The sequence below is a fragment of the Aulonocara stuartgranti genome (assembly GCF_965226115.1).
Source record: "Aulonocara stuartgranti genome assembly, chromosome: 3".
NCBI lineage: Eukaryota > Metazoa > Chordata > Actinopteri > Cichliformes > Cichlidae > Aulonocara > Aulonocara stuartgranti.
In genome coordinates, this window is record NC_138941.1 from 5359658 (window position 1) to 5384358 (window position 24701).

General features: G+C 42.7%; 1 protein-coding gene across 4 annotated transcripts in view; it reads left to right on the forward strand.

Annotated features, from left to right (window-relative positions):
* LOC309702223 (protein NLRC3-like) overlaps positions 1 to 24701 on the forward strand; it is a 95992-nt gene that overhangs the window by 67523 nt on the left and 3768 nt on the right. For 2 of the 4 annotated variants that reach the window (XM_082526750.1, XM_082526751.1), the window contains 8 exons: positions 8920 to 9045; positions 9130 to 9249; positions 11482 to 11560; positions 13538 to 13742; positions 13894 to 15673; positions 18370 to 18543; positions 18909 to 19082; positions 23855 to 24134. In XM_082526750.1, coding sequence (XP_082382876.1) covers positions 8957 to 9045; positions 9130 to 9249; positions 11482 to 11560; positions 13538 to 13742; positions 13894 to 15673; positions 18370 to 18543; positions 18909 to 19082; positions 23855 to 24047 — 2814 coding nt within the window. In that variant the 5' untranslated portion in view covers positions 8920 to 8956 and the 3' untranslated portion in view covers positions 24048 to 24134. Of the gene's footprint in view, positions 1 to 7925; positions 7961 to 8919; positions 9046 to 9129; positions 9250 to 11481; positions 11561 to 13537; positions 13743 to 13893; positions 15674 to 18369; positions 18544 to 18908; positions 19083 to 23854; positions 24135 to 24701 lie in introns of those variants that run through there. The other 2 variants (XM_082526749.1, XM_082526752.1) reach the window with 2 other exon arrangements.

Sequence of the window (24701 nt, forward strand, 5' to 3'; positions counted from 1 at the left end):
GTATGATTTATTGTCATTCATTTGCTGAACAAACTTACCTCTGAACTTTGACCCTGACAATTCAGTTTTATTTATATAGCGCCAAATCACAACAAAAGTCGCCTCAAGGCGCTTCATAGATACAGAGAAGAACCCAACAATCATATGACCCCCTATGAGCAGCACTTTGGCGACAGTGGGAAGGAAAAACTCCATTTTAACAGGAAGAAACCTCCGACAGAACCAGGCTCAGGGAGGGGCGGGGCCATCTGCTGTGATTGGTTGGGGTGAGAGAAGAAAAACAGGATAAAGACATGCTGTGGAAGAGAGACAGAGGTTAATAACAGGTATGATTCAATGCAGAGAGGTCTGTTAACACAACAAGGGAGATCCAGGTTTCCCAGCTGACGAGCAGAGGGCAGCGGCTTCCACTCGTTTGAGCAGTTTGTTGCGTGACCTCCTGTCTCTCACTGAACTAAAATGCCTCCAAACAACAGCAAAATAGATGGCACTCACTCCAACGTCTTGCAGCAAAAACATTAAGTGATGGGAAGAACAGGTGATGGATGAGCTGCAGATGTAACCGGTGTGATTCTGCGTTGTGTCTGATAAAAAAGGTAAAAGAAAGAAAGACCTCCCAGTAAATAATTTGCCCACTCCAGCTCCTACGACCAAATACAAACAGTGGGGAAGAGGGTTAGTTCAACCCACCACAGCTCCCAAGCTAGCAAGGAGTATATATTCATGCTAGCATTTATGGCGCCTAAAACACATTTATGATACACACATACGACACACTTATAACATCTTACAAAAACAGGCTTAATAATGACAATAATCGAACTAAAATTGCAACCAGAAACATCCAGGTGGCTAAATATGCATTATATGTGTGTTTTAAAGTGTTGGAAAGAAATGACACCCACCTCTCCCACAGGGGGATTGTAGAAAAGGGGAGAGGCAAAAGGGGTACACTGTATTTATAGGATTGCACCGAAGAAGAAGAAAAGAACGAGGAGGGGCTCTAACTGATAATGAACACAACTACAGGCTTGGAGGTCCTAAAAGTCAGGTATAAAAGGAGCAGTTTGGGGGTTTAGAACACATTATAACAATGTGATTTATGACCCTGTTACACAGAGCCAGCAGAATGAGCTGCTGCCACCACCACAATCAATGGTGACGCCAATTTAGAAAGAGCCCCAGTTGATTCCACTCTTGCCAGATGCTGAATACACATCGTCTAAAAGTGTGTGCCATTGACCAAAGGAGGAGTGGGCTGTTCACACATGCCTGTGTTCTTATGGAGCAGTCTTTGAGGATGGCGAGTCCAGAGCTGGAGGTTTAGATCTAAGAGAGTGATCCAAAGTCAGGAGAGGATTACACCCAACCTTCAGAGATCTTCCTATAAGCCAGAACTGGAAGCAGAGCCACCTTTGGCTATGATATCTTTACTGGACCCAGTAAGTCCAGTCAAGGTCAAAAACGTGGTCAGTCCCCCATTTAGTGCCATAGATCTGAAACATAGTAAACAAAATGCTAGTAAAAAGTTACAAACATGTTCAAGTTACATGTCTACAACTCCACAACAGACATACTTTGCTACTGGTGCCAAACAGTACTGCAGTCTGTAGCTTTCCAGCCATCCTTTGAACGTCTTTGAGTTTAATGTAGCCAAAACTGGATTCAGTAATCAGTGTTTATTTACAGAAGCCGTAGAGTATGGCTGCCACATGTGAACATCAGTGACGGCTCATTTAAACTGTAGGAACGATTAACCCAACATCAGAAAAATACTTCATTTTACATTAATGTGACAAATTAACACTGCTGGGACTTTTCTGGTCCTACACTGTTCATGTCCAAGTCAACACATTGTAAGATTTACACGTGGAAGGTCATCTAAGCTGCTTATGTGGAGATTACCTTTCCTTTAACAACGACCAGTTTCTTCTTTTCAGTTTTCAGTTTTATTTGTCATATGCAAGTTAGCACAGGGTCAACATTGCAATGAAATGTGTTTGACGAGCAGCAGTCACTCGGCAGCTTGATACAGTAGGAGAAAATATAATAAAATAAAATAATAAAGAAAATAGAAAAATAGTAAGGAGCAAATATTAGAGAGACATGGTAAAAGAGAAAAGATGACTAAATATATTTGTATCTATAAATATATGTACACTAGTGATTAAATAAGAAAATCTTGAAGAGAAATATGACGGGAGGGCAGATGGGACATTGCACAGGAATGAGCAGCAGAAAATTTCAGTATTGCACTTTTAAATATAAATATCAATGACAATAAAGTGGAGTGACCAGTGCAGATTAAACAGAGTACTTGTGAAGCTGCAGGTAGCTTCTGAGTGCTGTGTTGTGTGTGTTTAAGTGTTGTGGTTGAGGTGTCGTATGGCTTGGTGGTAGAAACAGTTTTTGAGTCTTGTAGTCCGAGCAGACAGACTCCTGTAACGATGGTAACAAGGAGAACAGCTGATGTGCTGGGTGGCTGTGGTCCTTGATGATGCTGTGTGCTTTATGGAGGCACCGCTGGAGATAAATGTCCTGAATGGCAGGAAGCCTCGTGCCAGTGATGTGCTCTGCTGCCTTCACCCTCTGTAGTGATTTACGGCTGCTGGCAGAGCAGCTTCGTACCAAACTGTGATGCAGCTCGTCAGCAAGCTCTCGACTGCACACCTGTAGAAATTTGAGGTGATGTTGGCGTTCATGCCAAACTTCCTCAGCCTCCTCAGGAAGTAAAGCCGCTGGCGAGCTTTCCTGATTGTTCTCACCTCAAACACATTATTTACCCATCCAGGTGGAACATGTAGCTGTGCTCGGTTTGACAGCTTTCATCCTGGCAGCAGCGTCAGCTGAAGCATACAAGGCACACATAGATGTCACTGAGCTGGAGCTCTGGGAGAGACGTCGCCACTTTCAGGCCTTTAAACAAAGCTGTTGGAGCACAAGTCCCAAAGATTTATAGTTTCTCTTCATGTCTTCATTGTTCCTCCATGGAGAGATGTTCCAAGTAGCCTTGGCTCGAGACAGGCGTCCTGCAGGACTACCTACCAACTGTCCACTGTTTGCAGTCGTGGTAGAGTAATGTTGCCCACCAGTGACTGAAAACCATGGATTGGAGAAGAATGACAGAATTCAGTGACCTTGTGGGGCCATAACAGAGAAATGACAGCAGTCTGTAGTGCATGAAATAAAGAGTGATGATGTTATATTTGTGACTGTAGCAGGACCAAGGCTCAAAAGGTTGCAGGCGTTGTTAATTGAGCAGAAGATGGACGGCATCAAGCCCTCTCCTCGACAGCTACAGGATCACAGTCTGCAGGTTCAGTTATGCAACGTTTTAGCATCGATGCGTGAAGTTAAGAGCAGACAGGGAGGTTATTTTTGCACTGGGCTGGAATGACTCAGTTTACCTGTCAAAGGCTATCACGGCTGGGAGAAAACCCTCAGCATTAGTAAAGAAGGACCACGGTGGCCTCTGGGTAGAAACACTGCTGACTCATCCACTGAGCAGTGTTTGGGTTTCTTCGTTTTCCTCGTTCTGGATGCAAACTATTACAACTCGGGCTTTATTTCAGTGACAATGGCCTTAAGCTGCAATACAACAGGAAGTTACTCATATATAGTAATTTCCCAGACCATATTAAAAATCCATTAACAGGAAATACAAATGATGGGACAATGCCACAGCATGGACATTAGAACAGTTGGGAAAATTTACCTGGCAAAAGGTGAAAATGAGGCTTCATTGAACTGGAATTACAAAGACCAGGAATGTGAGATCCACCAGCCACAACTGAGGGTTTTTACACGTCATATCCTCAAAGTAGAACTACAGTGATCAAAAGAATCGACTTTAATGTTATTCTTTCTTTATTTATGTCAGATTTAACCCCCCAAAAAGCTTTAATCTTTAACTAGTCTTTGGACGTAGCTACAGTACGGTCAGGTTGACAGTTTATGGGTAACATGTGGCCACCAGGCACTGCGACACACTTCCATGTTATATTACCTTGGCGTCCAGTAGGAATACAGGAGAATCATGTGAGGAATCTAAGAGTTGTTTCTTAATTCAATTCAGTTTTATTTACACAGCACCAAATCACAACAGCAGTCGTCTCAAGGTGCTTTATACTGTAAGGTAGCTCGTACAATAATACATACAGAGAAAAACCCAACAATATGACCCCCTATGAGCAGCACTTTGGCGACAGTGGGAAGGAAAAACTCCCTTTTAACAGGAAGAAACCTCCAGCAGAACCAGGCTCAGGGAGGGGCGGGGCCATCTGCTGTGATTGGTTGGGGTGAGAGAAGGAAGACAGGATAAAGACATGCTGTGGAAGAGAGACAGATGAACCGCTGAGTGTTGTCCCGTCGAGGTGGCTCTTCTATGTTGTGCATTTATGGCACCAAACCACAAATGCAAAGGAAGAAAGGGTCGAGGCACAGCACCCAGCTGCCTGACAATATTCAGGCAACGTCCAAAGCCCCACAAAGGACCTACCCACACCCCACTGGCCCCGCCCAGATCAAGGAGCTGTCACAGCAGACAAGAATGTGAAGTCCGCACATAGTCGCCATGGCACCCACCAACCCACCACACCATCCCCCATGGAGCTACCAGGAGAGGCATACTGGCCCACTGAGGATCACAGAGGAGCAGACCCAGGGGGGCTGACAGCACAGCCCCCACCCACCAGTCGTGCAGCTTATTTTATCTTGTCAGCGTGAGCCCCACCTAAAGGGGACAGAGGGATTAGTGAGTTGCATTAGTGGGGTAGGAGAGAGTGAAGCAGGGGAGCCAATGTCACTGCGATACGACTCCTCAACACCATCCAGCCTGCCCCACCACTCATAATGAGTCCTGCTGTGCTCTGTAGCAATGATGCATTTTATGTGTGTGTGCCAGGTTAGTGCTGTGGATTCAAAGGAGCACAGTTCCACTAAACAGGAGATCAGGATAAACCCCAGTAACCAACCCTGCCCCCGCCATCACATATTCTCAATCCCAGCAGAGGCCAGCCCCACAATGACATGCCACACGTGATACACAGCCAACATTACTGTTATAATTACATGTTTCCTTTATTACTTTCCTTTCAACCTCTTTATTTTGCACCTTAAACTTTCTTCGGTTGCTACAAGCCACAAAGTCCTTTATGGTTTGTCTCTGTTGTGTGGAGGGCTGTTTTTAAGAGCTCAAAAATGGGTGTATCAGAGTCAAACAGGCAGCACAGTGGAAAAGTGGTTGGCACTGTTTCCTGACAGCAAGAAGGTTCTGGGTTCAAATCCAACATCTAAGCTGTTTGCATGCTCTCCCCATGTCTGGGTCCTCTCTGGGTTCTCTGGCTCCCACAGTCCAAAGACGAGCAGTTATTGGGGTTAGGTTGATTGGTGTATGTGCCCATGAGTATGAGTGTACACGGGTGTTTCTCTGTGTTAGTGACAGTCTGACAGAAGGCTGCATCCCTCAGCCTCATGTGGGCTGTGTAGCCCCTTTACAACTGCAGTGAGAGCTCAGACCTGTTTCTGGTGGGTGGTGGACTCCTCCAGGGCTTCCCCTGATTCCCCTTCTGCCACAGAAGACTGTGGCCTCAGAAACTCATATCTGCTTTTTGCAAATGAAGCGAACCTGTTGGCTTCATCAGCAGGGGCGGATCTAGAAGGGTGGCATGGGGTGGCAAGTGCCACCCTAAAATGATCCCTTGCCACCCCAAGTACCTCCCCAGTTTTGCATATGACAGTGTTGTTTATTAAAATAAGTTTAACAGTTTGAGCGTAGTTACAGTCAGCAGTGAATATAAATGCTAAAACTGGATATATTCCATAGTGTCCCCCCCTCCACATTAACAAATGGTTCAGCCCATAGCAGGACCGGCTTTCTTCTTGTTTTCAGTAGCAAGTGATGCTTATGATTGTGCCAGAGCACATTTTGAACAACACCATGGGAATTTCTGATTTTACACAGGTGGGTGGATGTTACACTGTGGAAATGGAAGGAAGGTGAGTGCTATTTTAAATGGTTGTAGAAAATGAAAAAACAGCAGGTGTATTGGCTGCATTTTTAGATAAATAGTTGTATCTGTTTACAAAATGTACAATTTATATTTGCATTTCAAGTTATAAACATTTACCCAACACGTCTGTGGTTTTTTTACAGTAAAAAATACTGCTAGGATTTTAGGTTCTTTGTGTGATTTCAGATCAGTAATAGTTACATTAATAGTAATAGTAATACTAATGCAGTATGTCAGTGAAAAAACAACTAAATTCAGTTGAGCTGAAAAGATACCAAACAAAGCAAGAGGAGGAAAAAATAAAATGAAACAATCTGAGGGTGAAATACAAACGTAAACTCAAAGGAGTCACAAATGTCCGGTTGTGTTTCAGACCTCAGAGGGTGAATCCAACAAATCATGAAAAATGAGGTTTACATGTTTGTTCATGACAGTGCAGATTTCTGACATTTTGTGTCATTTAAGCTGCAACAATGTGACTGTTTTCTAACAAAAACAGTGAAACTTAAGTTAGACTTGTGTTTGTAAATGAAGCGCCCCATGTTGTGTAGCTTTCTGGAGTTTATACTTATTGGGCTACATATGTATTTAATATACAGGCTGTACAGTACATAACATCAAAACTCACATGTTTCATGTAACTAAAGTGTGTAATCATGTGGGTACAGACAATAATTAAGTTATAAATGGTAAATGGCCTGTATTTATATAGCGCTTTTACTAGTCCCTAAGGACCCCAAAGCGCTTTACATATCCAGTCATCCACCCATTCACGCACACATTCACACACTGGTGATGGCAAGCTACATTGTAGCCACAGCCACCCTGGGGCGCACTGACAGAGGCGAGGCTGCCGGACACTGGCGCCACCGGGCCCTCTGACCACCACCAGTAGGCAACGGGTGAAGTGTCTTGCCCAAGGGTGAAGTGTCTTGCCCAAGGACACAACGACCAAGACTGTCCAAGCCGGGGCTCGAACTGGCAACCTTCCGATTACAAGGCGAACTCCCAACTCTTGAGCCACGATCGCCCCATAGACTATTTTTATATGAAAAACGTGCATACTTACTGCATTTGAATCATTTTAACCACATGTAACCACCTGCATATGTGTTTGGGGGAAAAAGGCTTTGATTTTGCCACCCTAAGAAAATTTCTCTAGAGCCGCCCCTGACCATTTCACAGGATTTGCATTTAAAGATGCAACAAGACTAAAATGGTTAGGGTCAGGAGGTCAAAGGTCAGGGCTCCTGTGGGTCTGAGGGCGGCCTCACGCTGGAGAAGGATGAAGGAGTCTGACCTGAGCCAGTGTTTGACATGAACACATCAGCACTGCTGTCAGTGAGCCTAACGACAGCCGTTAGCATCATTTCAGTGTTTCAGTCATAAAAACACTTCCTGTCACTGTGGTGGTTACAGTGACATCATGCAGTTTGTGCTTTGACCTCCAGAGGGCGACAAATCAGCACAGACAGAGAGCTCCATTCAAACTTTGCTGCCATCAGGAATAATTCTTCAAATATAACCATCAGTGTTTGAGCAGTTATGATATCAGGGACAATCTAGACATGTGTGACAATACTGAACATGTCACATGACACACCTCAAACATCATGTGATCCACTCTCAGTCTGCACTTTCATTCATGACTTCAACAGGTTGAAATGAGCTTTGAAGAAACATCAGTTCAGTGCTGAAATATTTAAACGCTGCAGGAAGAACAACAACAAAGTGATGACGGATGTTTGTGCTTCAAACAGGAAAACCAGCAGAAATAAATCACAGCCTGCCAGAGGTTTGGAGTTTCCGAGGTGCAACTGAACGCAGCACAGTGTTCCAATGCTCCTGATTGTCCTCAAACGTCTCTTTGGGTGTTTCCTTCCTGCTCAAAGTTTACTGTCACTTCCTGAACTTCGTGGAGTGGAGCTTGTTGTTGGTGTGAAGAAACTGTAAGTTTGCTTTGTTTCCTCCTTTAACAGTTTGTCTTTAGGAACTTTACTGTTTGTTCAGCTCGTGTTTGATTTCTTCACACAACAAACTGTGTGTGTTTGTATTTCCGGTCTCTCCATTAAAGTCAGTGTGTAATGTTTCCTGGCTAACATCAGCTGTGTGCAGCTTAGTTCAGCACAAATCTGCCGCTCCATAGTTCACGGTAACGGACTCACAGCTGGACCAACGAGGCCGAGTGTGTCCGCCACTCTGAGCTACGTTCGTGTTTGTGTACTTGTAGTTTGTACTTTGTGAGTTCACTCAGAGCCCACAGAGGACGCAGCGTACGTGATGACGTCACAGCCCTTTACCTCCTTTACTGTCACTGTGATTAATATTTACACACGAGACACCTGCAGAGCTCTGACGCTGAGCTAGCACACAGCATGCTAACACTAAGCTAACGCTAAGCTAACACTAAGAGTTCTTACAGACACGAGTTAAAAAGCTGCTTTTAGTGTGTGATCAGAGTCCAGGACTGAGAGCAGCAGCAGAGCTGATGGATGATGAATTACTGGATGGAAGAAGCTTCTCATTAGCAGTGAATCAGTGTGTGTGCAGTTCTCTGCAAACTCAGCAGGAAGAATTAGTGTGAAGCTTTAACTCTGCTGATCCTCTTTGAATCCTGGATCAGCTGAAAGGTTTAAAATGTTGTTCACACGTGTTGGACTGACTGAAGCTTCCAGTCACAGTGAATCAGTGTGTGTCAGTGAATGCATCGTGTGTGCTTCAGGCTCCATCTAGTGGACTGATAGCAGAGCAGCTGATGGCAGCTTCCTCTGCCTCACACTGCTGTCTGACTGCATCCAGCTGACACTGAGATGAAGCAGGAAAGAAGCAGCTGATATTTGGACAGCACACATGATGAAAGGAGGATTTCAGCTGATGTGCACATGAATGATTTGTGTTTCCTCTGCAGGTAGAAAGTGTGTGTGAGCTGATGTGAATTGAGCAGCATGGATCAGTGTGAGGACAGAGAGGAGGGAGTCCCTCCCTCTAAAAGCACTCTGTGTGGGGAACATGAGAGCCAGACCAAAGCTCAGAGGTGAGATGACCATCTCTAACTGTCCATGACTCTTCTCCATGTCACAGCTCAGCACTCACATCACTGCTCCATCATTATTCACAGGAAGAAACAAGGAACTAAACGTAAACATGAACCTGAAGCCAGCTGTGTGTCCTTAAGGAGTGACGGGTCTGAAGAGCGCTTCATTCATTTTAAAGTCCAGCCTGTGTCTGCTGCAGAGAGGTGAGCTGTTAGCAACATGAACTCTTTGATTAAACTGCTCGATGTTGTTGGATATAAACTACAAACACGTCGTTCCCTCAGTCCCATTTAAACTGTCTTTTAAAACAAGCCTTTGGTTTCTAAACAACTGAAAACCCACTTCAGCAAACAGGAAGTGATCAGAGCGTCCGTCCACTTCCTGTCAGGCCCTGCAAACATTTCATATTGAAGAAAAGTAGTTGATATCTCACATTTTTACTCCACCACATTCAACCATTGTGACATTTTACAGCATGAAACTCTTGTCACATGACTCCTGTTATGTTATAGAGTCATGTGACCACCAGGGAGGGATTTGTATGGATGAAACACATTCAAATCAATCTGATTCATCAATGGAAACATTTTTGGTGTAAATGCAGCAACACTGAAAACGCTGAAGATAAAAACACAACAGATGAAATATGAACAAATCGAGGCTTTGAATACACGTGTGTGTGTTTGAGACACAGAGATAAATGGATTGTGTGTCTGTCCTATTGCTGCGTGAGGGTTTTATTGTAGATTTTGTGCGTGTACACTTTTGACCACGAAGGTGTTGAAAGGGCGTAAAACAGTTGGAGGCACCAGAGTGAACACTAGTGCTGTCAGTAGATTAAAACATGACTAATTAATGACACAATCTTCTGTCATTAATCCTGATTAATCACAATTACTTGATCAATAGCTGCAGTTACATTTTTCCAACTTTATATTTAAGCCTGTAACAGACGTTTACACCATATAATGAAGTCAATGCAGAATAAACACAAAGAATGTTAAACGCTTCAATTCAAAGAGACTTTGAATAGTTTTCAGTCTTTAACTCAGCTTCTCTGCTGTAAATACAACTTTGTAACAAACATATATACTAAAAGCTAAGTGTGCACTAATATATAATAATATATAATCTATATTACTGCTGTTAATGAAAATGTTTAATCAGACTCATCACAGGGTTACTGTGGATTAATTTGGATTAATCACCATTAAACATCATTTTTAATGTAAACGAATCAAAGTTCATTTCATGAGCAAACAGACTCGAGAGAAAAGGGCAAATTTACACACTTAACATGTTTATTGAACATGTAAACATTGATAAACCTCCTGAATGAGCCGACCCCCCCAGGGACAGTCCTGCATGCTAATGATGGGCTCTGCTCTGTACCTGCAGGATTCTGTCAGCCACAAACTCCTCAGCTGATCCTGAATCTGAGCCCATCTGTCAAACCATCATTTTCTTCACAGGTCTGTGGAGGTGGCACTGATCCTGCAGCAGTCTAACACTCTCTGTCACTCTTCTTCAAGTCTTTGACACGAGGAACCAAAACTATGTTATTAACAACACTAACAGGTCTGCAGTTTGTCCACTTGGCAGTTGTGTCATCAGTGCTTTGCATTGTTGTGATATTTTAAGCTGGAAGTGCTTCGGTGAAAAGAAAATTCCTTCTGTCACGATGTGCAGAATCCTTCATGTTGGTCGGCTGGTCCGTCTTGTTATTTTTTTAATACTCAAACTTTCCATCGAGAGGTCAGTGTGTGTTTGTCATCTTCCATATTGAGCTGATTGGTTCAGCTGCCGTCACTAACAGATGTGCTGCACATCTGCACGTGTGCAAAGGTAACTCTACTCGGACAAACTGCCCGAAGTGCGTTGATAGAAACATTTCAGGGATTTTGAGTCGTTCTGCTCTCCAGATGTGTCGTGTTAAAGGTTTTTATCATGTTAATCATGATAACAGATGAACCCCTAACCCTACATGTTAATTTTGACAGCACTGCTAAATCCTTTTTAATGTTCTTCTGTCAGATCATTGATTAGACTCGACTCCAAATACGAGACTCAGAAAACTCAAATGAAAACTCAAATCAAAGCAATGAGAAAAGGACTTCTTGTGTTAGAATGAAAACATGTGGAAGTGGTCAGGTTTCAAACACTCGTTGAATCTACTGCACAGTTACATTCAGGGACCTTTGGCCTCCTGAGAGCATTAGTTGATGGTTCATCACAGTTTTCTCAAAGTTTCCTCTGAGCTTCTGCAGCATCATCACTTCCATCACTGATGCAAGAAAGTTCATAGAAAACAGAAAATATATCTTCAGAATCTGAGAGTCTAAAACTTGACAGACTTGATTCAGATGAAGTTATTTGAGCAGAAACTCCTGGATCTTTATCCTGTGTTGATCTAATCCTTCATGGTTCCTCCACAGAGTGGAGCAGCAGAGCTCAGAGGTTCCCAGTGGTCAGTCTGCCCAGCAGCATCAAACACAGCTGGACTCCATATTTATGGTCTGTACATGTACAACAACTACTTTATTATTAATAATAATGCATTTATTTATAGGTCCCTTTCAGAACACCAAGGACTCTGTGGACTAAATGACCAAAAGAAAACAAACTTTGAAATCAGACGGTGCAAATGTGATCACAGGGAAACGTTTTAAACATCGAGGCTTTAAACAGAAACCAAAGTGAAACAGTTTGTAGTCGAGATCAGTGGGAATGAAGCTGAATAACTGTTTCTTCAATAACTTTGAGCTCTTAAAAAAGAAAAACTAGCTGAAAGTCTGGCTGCTCTTATGAAAAGTACAGAGAAATTATGGGTCGCTCAACACTTGTGCACAATATAAGAGTTTAAATAAATCTGAAGAATAACTCAAAGTCCTACAATCATACTGATAAAGTCATCTACAGCTAACTATCCAAGTGGATTTGTTTAAGACAGCTCCATCTGCTGGTGGCCCTCTGCAGGTGCATGAAAGGGGCGTGTTTATAGTGAAAGTAGTAGAGGAAGTAAACCCCACGGGAAGGAGGAGGACTCTCAGCGGCTTCCAGCTCATATTCAGACATTTGACTTCTCACTGAAAGCAGCAAGTTTGAGTGTCTGTACCTTAGTTAGAAGAGATAACATGGTCATAGTAATTAGAGTTGATTGAGCAATGCTGTCCTTGTAATGTTGTTTATGATTTTTATGGACAAGTCCAGTTTTTCTGTAGAGCCTCTCAAGTTGGTGACAGCAGTCAAAGTTCACGTGTAAACCAGAGCAGCAAATCAGGTCCAAATGTGTTGTTCACAGTGAGTGGGATCATCATTGGCTGCTATGTTAACCTCCTGCAGCAGGATGTCTTTGGTCAGAGAATGGATAGATCACTAAGTCATTGTTGAGTTTAGGGAGACAGTAGACAGTTGGAGGAGGTTCAGCCAGTTGACACACAGTAGATAAAATAACTGAAGGCAGGAGCAGACACCTGTATGACTTTCCACCTCTCACATAGATTATTGTCCCTGGGCAGCGCCACAGGGCTGGTAGATGTAAACAAAGCTGGAGGAGAGGATTTATTCATCTGAGAAAAGTCACAGAGTTGTGTCTTGATGCTCAATCATCCAGGTACGTAAATCCCAAAAAGCTTGATTCTGTTCATCTGGATGTTTTCAGTGGGAGAAACGTTTCATCATCATCAGGTGACTTCTTCAGTCTCAGCTGACTGCAGGTTTCAATCTCATAAACAGGACATTTGTATGACTGAAACCAGCCCACTGAAGGAACAATGGGCTGGGAGGTCAGTTCATTGATCATTGGTACGCATATTGTCAGGACCATTGATCAATGGTTGTTGATCAATGGTCATGAGTCCAGTTCACAGAGAGCTGGGGAATGGCTGCAATCACAGCATGTAAGATGGTGACAGTTGTACCCTTGGGCCCCTCCTCCATTCAGAGATGGTCTTTCCTTTTCACATAAATGGCCTCCTTGACTCCGCCCTCAAACCAGCGTTCACATTTACTCAGGACCTTCTTGATGTGAAGTTCTTCTGCTTCGCTGGCTGCTGTGTCTGTGGGGATGGTGTTTGTTCTGTGTTGTTGTGTCCTGATGACGCCCAGTTTGTGCCCCAGTGGATGATGAGAGTCAAACCTTAAATACTGATCTGTATGTGTAAACAGAGTGAACCTTTAAGACCAGTTGTCTGTACGATCAACTCAGTCACCTGAAACATCTCCAAGTTTCTGGCTTTGATTCTCAACCTGTTGGTAGTTCAGCTCTGAACACCAGTGAAATGTTTCTCCCACTGAAATCGCTGCATTCATATGAACAGAATCAACGTTTTGGGATCATGGAGTTGTGGACAAAGTCTCAGTTAATCAGATAAAGTCAAACCTATAATTGGTAAAGAGTTCGTGGATGATATGCCCCTTGATCGTAAAGAAGTGGATGTTGTGTGGACTAAAGTTCAGAGTGGTGGCTCATTCATAAATATTCTGTTCCAGCTGCTGGAGGACAACATCATCACTTTTGTGAAGAACGAGCTGAAGAAGATCCAGAAGGCTCTGAATCCAAATAAGCCCCAGTGCTTGGAGTTTCAGAGGGAGGATGATGAGCAGAGGAGAAACAGCAGAGAGGCATTTGTGAAGATCACAGTGGACTTCCTGAGGAGAATGAAGCAGGAGGAGCTGGCTGACCGTCTGCAGAGACGTAAGAGGATTTATCTAAAGATTTAAGCTGCTGGATAAATGAGACACTTGTGACACCAGTGTGTTCAGTCATTTCTCAGTGGGTCAGAAATTGTCATCAGCATTTTGTAAAATGTGATTGTTAAAGTTGTATTTTTATTATTATTATTCAGAACTTCCAGCTGCTGTTTGTCATCGTAACCTTAAATCCACCCTGAAGAAGAAGTTCCAGTGTGTGTTTGAGGGCATCGCTAAAGCAGGAAACCCAACCCTCCTGAATCAGATCTACACAGAGCTCTACATCACAGAGGGAGGGACTGCAGAGGTCAATGATGAACATGAGGTCAGACAGATTGAAACAGCATCCAGGAAACCAGACAGACCAGAAACAACCATCAGACAAGAAGACATCTTTAAAGCCTCACCTGGAAGAGATGAACCAATCAGAACAGTGCTGACAAAGGGAGTGGCTGGCATTGGGAAAACAGTCTTAACACAGAAATACAGCCTGGACTGGGCTGAAGACAAAGCCAACCAGGACATCCAGTTCATATTTCCATTCACTTTCAGAGAGCTGAATGTGCTGAAAGAGGAAAAGTTCAGCTTGGTGGGACTTGTTCATCACTTCTTTACTGAAACCAAAGAAGCAGGAATCTGCAGCTTTGAAGACTTCCAGGTTGTGTTCATCTTTGATGGATTGGATGAGTGTCGACTTCCTCTGGACTTCCACAAAACTACAATCCTAACTGACCCTAGAAAGTCCACCTCAGTGGATGTGCTGCTGATAAACCTCATCAAGGGGAACCTGCTTCCCTCTGCTCGCCTCTGGATAACCACACGACCTGCAGCAGCCAATCAGATCCCTCCTGTCTGTGTTGGCATGGTGACAGAGGTCAGAGGGTTCACTGACCCACAGAAGGAGGAGTACTTCAGGAAGAGATTCAGAGATGAGGAGCAGGCCAGCAGCATCATCTCCCACATCAAGACATCACGAAGCCTCCACATCATGTGTCACATCCCAGTCTTCTGCTGGATCACTGCTACAGTTCTGGAGGATGTGCTGGAAACCAGAGAGGGAGGAAAGCTGCCCAAGACCCTGACTGAGATGTACATCCACTTCCTGGTGGTTCAGGCCAAAGTGAAGAAGGTCAAGTATGATGGAGGAGCTGAGACAGATCCACACTGGAGTCCTGAGAGCAGGAAGATGATGGAGTCTCTGGGAAAACTGGCTTTTGATCAGCTGCAGAAAGGAAACCTGATCTTCTATGAATCAGACCTGACAGAGTGTGGCATCGATATCAGAGCAGCCTCAGTGTACTCAGGAGTGTTCACACAGATCTTTAAAGAGGAGAGAGGACTGTACCAGGACAAGGTGTTCTGCTTCATCCATCTGAGTGTTCAGGAGTTTCTGGCTGCTCTTCATGTCCATCTGACCTTCAGCAACTCTGGACTCAATCTGATGGAACAACAACAAACAACCTCCTGGTGGTTTAAACCATCTCTCCACCAGAGTGCTGTGAACAAGGCCTTACAGAGTCCAAATGGACACCTGGACTTGTTCCTCCGCTTCCTCCTGGGTCTTTCACTGCAGACCAATCAGAGTCTCCTAGAAGGTCTGCTGAGACAGACAGGAAGTAGCTGGCAGACCAATCAGGAAACAGTCCAGTACATCAAGGAGAAGCTCAGTGAGAATCTGTCTGCAGAGAAAAGCATCAATCTGTTCCACTGTCTGAATGAACTGAATGATCGTTCTCTAGTGGAGGAGATCCAACAGTCCCTGAGATCAGGAAGTCTCTCCACAGATAAACTGTCTCCTGCTCAGTGGTCAGCTCTGGTCTTCATCTTACTGTCATCAGAAGAAGATCTGGATGAGTTTGACCTGCAGAAATACTCTGCTTCAGAGGAGGCTCTTCTGAGGCTGCTGCCAGTGGTCAAAGCCTCCAACAAAGCTCTGTGAGTAAACATGTGATCAGGCTTTTATCTATAACATAAATAGTGTAATGTGTGATGGACCCTTAAAAACTTAAACATATTTATTTACATGATCATCAGCACTAAATACTAGGGGTGCAACGATACACAAAATTCACGGTTCGGTTCGGTTCGATACTTTGGTGTCACGGTTCGATATTTTTTCGATACAAAAAAAATGTTCATGCCTTTTTAATTTGTCATTTATTAAAATTATAAATATATATTTTAACTCAAAAGTACAGTTTTTAAATTTAACCCTAACCCTTGTGCGTGTTTTTTATTTTGACAGCGAATGCGCACCTGCGGACCACTTATGTGCAGCCCTGGTTATTTAGCTCGTCATATTGCAGCCACAGAAATTATTTTGTCCATGAAACCATAAAGCTGCACTTTCTTTTTGCCTTATAGTCTGATTTATCATAACTTCTCCTGCTGCTTTTACACACGCACTCACATAAGCTCAGCGATTCTCTGCGCGATCAACCTCTCACATGTTTAAGCTTGCTGCAGGAGATTTCACTTGTCATGTTTGCATAGTAAGCTAACGATTAATAAGACGATGTCAGAGGAATTGGTGCACAAATTATCATCACTCACCAATCAGTGCTGTCGCTCTCTATACACAGTTCGCACGATTGCAAAGTGAAAGCAAAAAAACAAGCGCAAATTCAAACGCGACTTCAATATGTCACATATTGACAGTGGCTCACCGATGCCAATGACATAATTACCCAGCTACATTTCTGAAAGAATGCAAAAGCATTGACATATATTTTTCCTACAATAGCCCGACGGGCAGGGAAGAGATAGATTTTGGTAGCCCGACTGAAAAAATCGCTAGCTCCGGGACGTCGGGCTAGCGATTTTGCGAGCCCTGTATCTGATTGAGGAATCACTCATATTTGGAAAAGAGAGTTTATTACAGAGAAATGCCTCTTTCCAAAATAAAAGCTATACTATACGCTTCTTCTGGGCTATATTCTCAGCAGCATAAGGAGAATCATGTGCTAACAGCTGTCTAAATGACTCGGGTAAAGTTAGTAGCATGCTTGTTGTTTTTGTCTTTGCACTAGGATGATGTCGGCGTAAATGTGCAGTCATATTCGTTGTGCTCCCACTAGTGCTTTCAGGTTAATCTCGTTGAAATGACCTTAACGCCACAACACGGCAAATCTCCGTTAACGAGCTACCGCCGATCGCCCCGTGCGTGGGGCTAGACGGCCAACACGTTAACGAGCTAACTGCGCTAACACACTAGTTCCCACCCATGTAATTGAGCATTGCGTGACACATCCAACATACTGTTTTACTTTAGTCCATGACTCGCTTACCTTCAGGGTCATACATCACATGAAAACCAAAATAATTCCAAACGCCAGATCTGAATGAGAGTGGGGGAGGTCCATGTTGCTGAGAGCTTAACTTCTGTCTCGCTAGCTTGCCCTGCGCTCTTCCTCCTGACTATGCTGTCTGTGTGGAGCGCTCAGTGGATCTGCGCTCGACAGTACAGCCTAGGCGGAGTAGTCGAACACAGATTCACTGAGCGCTCAACACAGACAGCATCGTCAGAAGGAAAGTTGATAAAATAAATTACAAATGTTGTATTGTTCGATACATATGCGTACCGAACCGAAAGCACTGTATCGAACGGTTCAATATCGATACGAATATCGTTGCACCCCTAATATATACAGTATATTATAGTTAATGTTTGATAGCAGCAGTAAATGTCAGTGTCTTAAACATATCTGGGTGTCAGCTTTTATCAAAGTCATATCCAGAATCATCCTGTAAGTAAACTTTATTTATACAGCAGCTTTCACAGGTGAAAAACCACAAAGTGCTTTACAACAGAAACAGGCAATAAAAACACAGAAGATAAAAACATTAAACAGCAAACACTGAACATCATACAGCCTAAAACTAGTTAAAGGCCACTCTGAATACTAGAGTCTGAATAAATGAGTTAGTGGGACCAGTAACAGCCTTTAACTGGAAGATCTCAGATGTGAGAAGAGCTGTAGGATTGTAGAAAGTCAGAAATATAGACTGGGACTTAAAGTAAGGACTAAAACTTTAAATAAAGCCTAAAATGAACTGGTTACCAATGTGAAGAGATTAAACTGGAGTAATGTCCAGTCTGTTTCATGTGCTGGTTAAAGCCTCGCAGCATCATTCTGTACTGACTGAAGATGTTCAAAGACTGTGATGGAGCCATAGGTGATCAACTCCCTCATTCCTCCTCTGGTCTTATTGCTCAGCTGAAGAGGAGTTCACTTCTATGTGTTACAATCAGCATCACCAGTACAGCTCCAAGGATCTGCAGCTGCTGGCAGATTCAGTCATGCATGCTTGATTGTTTTTCAGTCTCTCAGGTCAGATGAAGTCATATTCTTTATGAATCAGCATAAGAAGTCAATAAAAATTCAAAGCAAATCAAGATGAGCGTTTATTCTTGTTTTAACAAATATATAAGCGAGAGGGACCTTTTTGGTCTAAAGTTATAATCATCTGCCACATTTCTAATCTCTTTACTACGTGGACTTTTAAAATATTTTCTGTTGCCCCAGACTGAGTCTCTGTAACTGGTCAGAGAGTTCATTTAACTTGTCATTTGATAACAGTTTGTTATTAAATTACAGTTTTTCAAATTGTGTTTTTATTTTGTTTTTTAGGCTGAGTGTCCCTGATCTCTCAGACAGAGGCTGTGAAGCTCTGTCCTCAGCTCTCAGCTCCCAGTCTTCTACACTGAGAGAGCTGGCCTTAAGTAACAACAACCTGCAGGATCCAGCAGTGAAGTTTCTTTCTGCAGGACTGAGAAGTCCACACTGCAAACTGAATACTCTGAGGTGAGATCAAGTTATGTTGTGCTTTTCATCAATTGACAGAATTAACCAATAAGAATCCACTAAATGGGAAAAAAGTCAGTTAAACTTCTGTAATAGTTTTATGATAATTTAATGAGCAGAGAGTTATTGATCAATATGTCAGCTACTTTGGTGCTAATGCACTGCCCGGCACATGGAGCCCAATTGGCATTTGCAATAGAATACCAGAATTGATTGACCATTGTCAGTTAACAAATGTCAGCGTCATCCATTTGTTGACTCTCAGTAAAAACACAGGATTAATTGCTAAATCTAATAACTCTTTAGTGCACCCTCATTGCAACTTAACAACAGTGTTTGTTTAATGTTTATCTGTCATTTTTCAGACTGAGTCACTGTAAGCTCTCAGAGAGAGGCTATGAAGCTCTGTCCTCAGCTCTCAGCTCCCAGTCCTCTAGTCTGAGACAGCTGGACCTGAGTAACTCTGACCTGCAGGATTCAGGAGTGAAGCTTCTGTCTGCTGGAGTGAAGAGTCCACACTGTAAAATGGAAACTCTCAGGTCAGAATTAAAAATTTTCCAATGATGATCACGTTAAACCTGATTTCTATTACTGCATAAACAGGAAATTGATTTTAAAAAAAGTCTTAATGTAGAAATTAGCGTCTGGGTTTTTAGTGATATTTGTTCACTTTCTGTCTTTCATTTGCAATGAAATGTCCCATCTGCTCCTGAGTCCAAAATCTTTATTTTAGCAGTGCTTCATCCACCAAACCTTCTAGTTCGATTCCTGTATGCTGAAGGTTTTTACAGAGCTGTTTGTTCAGATATCAGAAATTTATTTTCAGAAACATTTAGTAATAAAAATATGATCAATTGATTATTTCTGACTGAAAAGATGAAATATATATTTGGTCATAGTGATATGACTCATTACCTCACTTAAACATAAAATGTAAACAAAAATTCAAAACAATAGATTAATACAAAACAGAATTTGACTGTTGAGCTTAAAGTGAGCTTCAATGTTATCCACTTCCTGTTTTATTTTGGTAGTTATCGTCTCTGATTTTTACCCCAACATTGTCTACATTAGTTTCAGCTGTAGAAGGTTTTATTGACTGTTTGATTTGTCACTTTTTTTAACTAAAATTGTTGACTTATAAACTATTGCTTAAAATGTATTTTCATTAAAATACCAAACAATTTATTACTTTATCATCTAATTAGATTATAATTCTGTAAATAAGAGTGATTGTGTGGGTTGTCTTCAGGTTCTCTGCTTCCTCCCACAGTCCAAAAACATGCATGCTGGGTTAACTGGAGATGTGTGATTGTGAGCATAAATGTTTGTCTGTCTAGCTCTGTTTCTACCTGGCTACATCACCGTGGTTACTGATGCTGAACCAATAACCTGGTCTGGATCAGGTTATGTTCAGTGTTTTTGTTTAAAATCAGCTGAAGTGCCTCATTTTCACTGATTCTTTCATTTACAGAAAGCTTTAAGTGAGATATAGATTCAGTCATATGTTACTAATATTACTTTTAACCTGAGTAGCGAAAGTCCGCGGTGATCTGAAAATGATGTGCCGGGAGTTGTGCCGTTCTTTGCGGCTTCAGTGACCCTCAAGCTCTCGACTAGCTATCGAGTTGGTGGGTAACAGACGTCTCCGAAAACGTCGAAGCACTTTTGCAAATATGCGATATCTTGATAAACCGAGCAGATATTTGAAGTTTACACACCCACATTCTCCCCTGAAAATATGTTAAAAGTTTATTTTGTGACCCAGGAAGATTAATAAGAGTAATTTTAAAACTTAGTAGCGGTCGCCATTACTGGAAGCTGGAGTTTGGCTGGGCCGCACTATGAATTCTGGGATATGGTGGGCCACGAAGGGCACACCCGACCCATCCTTCAAATTCGGGGAAAGGAGGACGCATTTGTCGGCTGCATTCGGAGGAATTTGGACAGCCTTCGGTGCGTCGCTGTGACGTAATCTGTCTACAAATGTGTCCTCAGGAGGACGCAGCCCATGAATTTGTACACACCGAGCCTGCGTGCTGGTAGCACCTTAGCCACAGCTCGGGTGTGGAGGAGAAGCTGAAAAAGAAGGTTTTCTAGTTTGTAAGGAGGAAAAAACTGAGAGGACTAAGTGAAAGAGAGGCTGGAGAGTAACACAGAGCAGCAATGAATGCTGCTCACACAGTTTAGACAGTTTAGCATCAAATGTTCTAGTGAGTTAGCTCCCAGCTAACTAGCATAGCAGCTAACTAGCAGAGCAGCTAACTAGCAAACCAGCTAACTGCACCCACAAGCTGCGACTGCGTCTTTCTAACAAGAGCGTCAGACACGCAGACTGGTTTTCTTTGTGGATGATGATGTGTTCTCACACTGATCCTTCATGATGATGCTGTCATCCACCCACTGCTCCTGGTGTTGCCAATTCCTCAGTAAGGAAAATCGCTATTGGCTGTCCTAAAAGTCGCTGGAAGTCGCTAAATGATGTCATCGCCTAATTTGGATAAATGGTCATGCTAATGTAATTGTAACGTACGTTGTAGGAGAGAAAAATAACATCGTGGAAGAGACATAGCGTGAGTAAAAAACGTCCTGGAATGCATTTAAATAAATAAATCATAGTTCTGTCTGTAACTATTACAACACTCTCACCACATTTGTTAACAATTCTCTCAACAAATGTGTTTTTCCTCGTTCTTTGTCATCCAGCTGAGACTTTGGGTATAAATGTGTCATAAACAGGATAAAGCAGTGCAGGTTCAGTGTAATCAAACCTCAGACTGAGTTCAAAATCATCACCTGTCCCTGATACCACATCAGCACCAGAACCATGATGTGTTTACTCACATTTAAAAAGGTGGAGGGCAGTGTGAATGGACTGTTGTCATTGGTCTGAATGTGCCTCTATAAACATGTGCTCTTCATTATTGATGTTTTCCTAATGAAAAGAAAATGAGACTTAATAAAATCCTTCTGACTGTTGTTGGAGCAGGTTGGGTCCTGGGTTTGAGTCCCCCGCTGAACCACAGTGGCTTCTAGCTTTGTTTCACAGTGTGTAGAACAACAAATAAAACCAAATCACAAAAAAAAACCACAGCAGTGTGCTCTCAGTATATTTAGTTGTATAAAGGTGTTTGTGGTGTGTTGCAGCTGAAGCAGCCTCATGTATGTTGACACAGGGAGAAAATAGTGTGAGGACACTGTTCACAGCAGTCACAGCTCGCTGCCTTCAACAGTCTCTTCCTTCCTTGTTTGGATGTCACTGATATCATCTTCTGCTCTCACACTGACCACCTGTTGAAGCTAACATGCTAACATGGAAGCAGCAGGTATGCCACCTGTGGCAGCTGAGGTCACGTGACCTGAGTGTTTGAACCACACGTTGGAGCAGCGTTTCCAAACATCTGCACTTCAGAAGCTCCAAAGTGTGGAAACGTCACTGTGGAGCGTCTCATCACTATCTAAGAGATTTTCTTGCCTCTGCAAAGCGAAGCTTGCAAACAGCACCATAGTTTGTCAATCCCAACCAATCAGAGCGCTCCTTATGTCACGTCACATGACTCGTGTGTTTTCCTCTTTGATTAGCACCCAAAGAACTAAAGAAAGGCTAAAAGGATGTTCAGCCAATCAAATCCCTCCTAGCAACAGGAAGTCTAGAGAGGAAATGGAGCAGAGAAGGAGAATCACCAGTTTAAATGTCTGAGTTTTAAACTGGTGACCCTCTAAAGAGGCTTTTATTGACTCTTTCTGTTTTCTTTACAGCTTTTTCCACCATTTAAACTGTTTAATATCAGATTTAGAAATAACTTTTGGACAGTTTTTCTACATTTGCACTAAAATATGACATCAGTAATGACTTTCTGACTTTACGTTGGACTAATCTAACGACTCAGCCTGGCTATGTTGGACTGGGTGTGGCAGCAGCTCCCAGTTTGAGTTCAGGAGACAGACACTCTCTCTACTTTGAAGATCAGCTTCAAACTTTCCTTTTTGATAAAGCTTATAGTTCGAGCTGGATCAGGTGACCCTGAACCATCCCTTAGTTATGCTGCTATAGGCTCAGGCTGTTGGTGGACTTCCCATGATGCTCTGCTTTCTTCTCCCCTCTTTTCACCCCTGATGCTTTTATATGTCACTACTGCATGTCTTTTGTCTTCTCTCTCCTTAGTTTGTGTTTTGTTCTTGTCTCTCTGAGCTCATCTCTTCTCTTTCCCCTCACCCTGCAACCAGTCATGGTAGATGCTCCTCCTGGAGCCTGTTTTCACTGGGAGGATCTTTGTGTCAAAGGGAGATCTTCTTCCCACCATCACCAAGTGCTGCTCACAGTGGATTGTGTCGTGAAATCTATCAATGTAGAGCAGTGAGACAAACCACGGAGGCCCCAGAGAAGTGCAATCAAACGATGAGTTTATTAACACACAGGAGAAAACATCAGCCTATGACTTCTGACAAAAATACATGTTGTGGACACTTACAAAGCAGTGGGGTATACGCCCCCCCCATGGCGTCAATAAAAATAGTCAGAGTAAAATAGGTTCCAGACATTAGTCACAGTTAATGGTACATCTTGTACATGTTTAACGGCTATAAACAGACACAGAACTTCTCTTTTCTGTAACACCTTCCATACAAGGTAATAAACTTCAAGCCCTCAGGGTCTCTGGGGCTAATTATTGACTCTGGTCATCTGTTGCCAAGTAGAGTAAATATAGTGAGACACCAAATGAGTTAAGGCCTCAGGCCTGACACATTCCTAGATTATATGTGTTATATGTATTGTAAGCATCCATGCAATCATCCTGTTCTAGTTTCCCTCAGCATGGATCACCTGGACAGTCACGCCAGTGAAGCTTAAGACCCTTAATGAACCGAACATCAACTCGACATAAGCACAAATATGCAATGTGTATGAAATACTTCTGACCGTACTTGTAATAAAAGTTAACATAATGGAAGGATCCTCAAATGAACATGTTCAATAGACAACTTTAATGCAATATCAATAGTGTGAGAAATATTATTAGATGGAATAATGCTGTAAAGAACATTATTAATGCAGTTATAATGATGCAGATTATATGGCAGCAATAAAAGAATTTCTGTATCTCCACAATTGTCTGATGGTTGGGACTTTCTCTCTAATATTGGAGGCTGTTACCTTACACTGTTAAACAGCTTCAGATGACTGTTGTTGTCCTTTGGGAATTGTCACTTTTAAATAAAGTTACATTGAATGAATGTAAATGGATAGATGTTATTGTGACAAAGAGAAAACGATTGTTGACAGATTGATTGTTGTTTTGTGTGTCTGCAGTCTGTCAGGCTGTCTGATCACAGAGGAAGGCTGTACTTCTCTGGCCTTAGCTCTGAGCTCCAACCCCTCCCATCTGAGAGAGCTGGACCTGAGCTACAATCATCCAGGTCCCTCAGGAATGAAGCTTCTGTCGGCTGGACTGAAGGATCCAGGCTGGAGACTGGACACTCTCAGGTATGGAGAGAATGTCTGATAGAGGAGGAAGAGCTGGAAACATTTCCTGTGTCCTTCACTCACTTCCTGTTTGTTTCCTGCAGATGAGACATGAACAATCACACATGCAGGAATATTTTCAGGGACAGACACACTAGTCTAGCTGGATAGTTCATGGATATTTATGTAGGGGGTCTCCAAGGAGTCTGTTTGCAGGAACATTTAGGTCACAGGTGTACCTGATATAGATACCAGTGTACCTAATAAAGTGTCAGCTAACATTTGGAAATGGAAGCTTAAATAATGACAAACTGTACATTCACAGCTGAATTCACAATAAATTTGTTCTCAAGTGCACATTTTTCTGTTATTGTTCTCAAACAACAGAATGAGAATGAAATATTGATTCTAACAGGGCCCATAAACTTTACTAACTAAACATTACTGTGAGCAGCTCCTCCATCACTTCAAAACTGTCATCAACACCACGGACATACATTGGGAGCTGGGCAGTGTCGGTGATGTCTGTGGTCTCATCAAGAGCGACTGAGTATACACTGAAACATTTGGCTTTCTCACACAGTTGGTCATAAATGTCACTTGACAGGTCAGAAATGCGATCTGCTGCGGTGTTGGCAGAAAGGCTGATGTTGCTAAACTGACCTTTCTTTCCCGGACAGACTATATTTGCAGC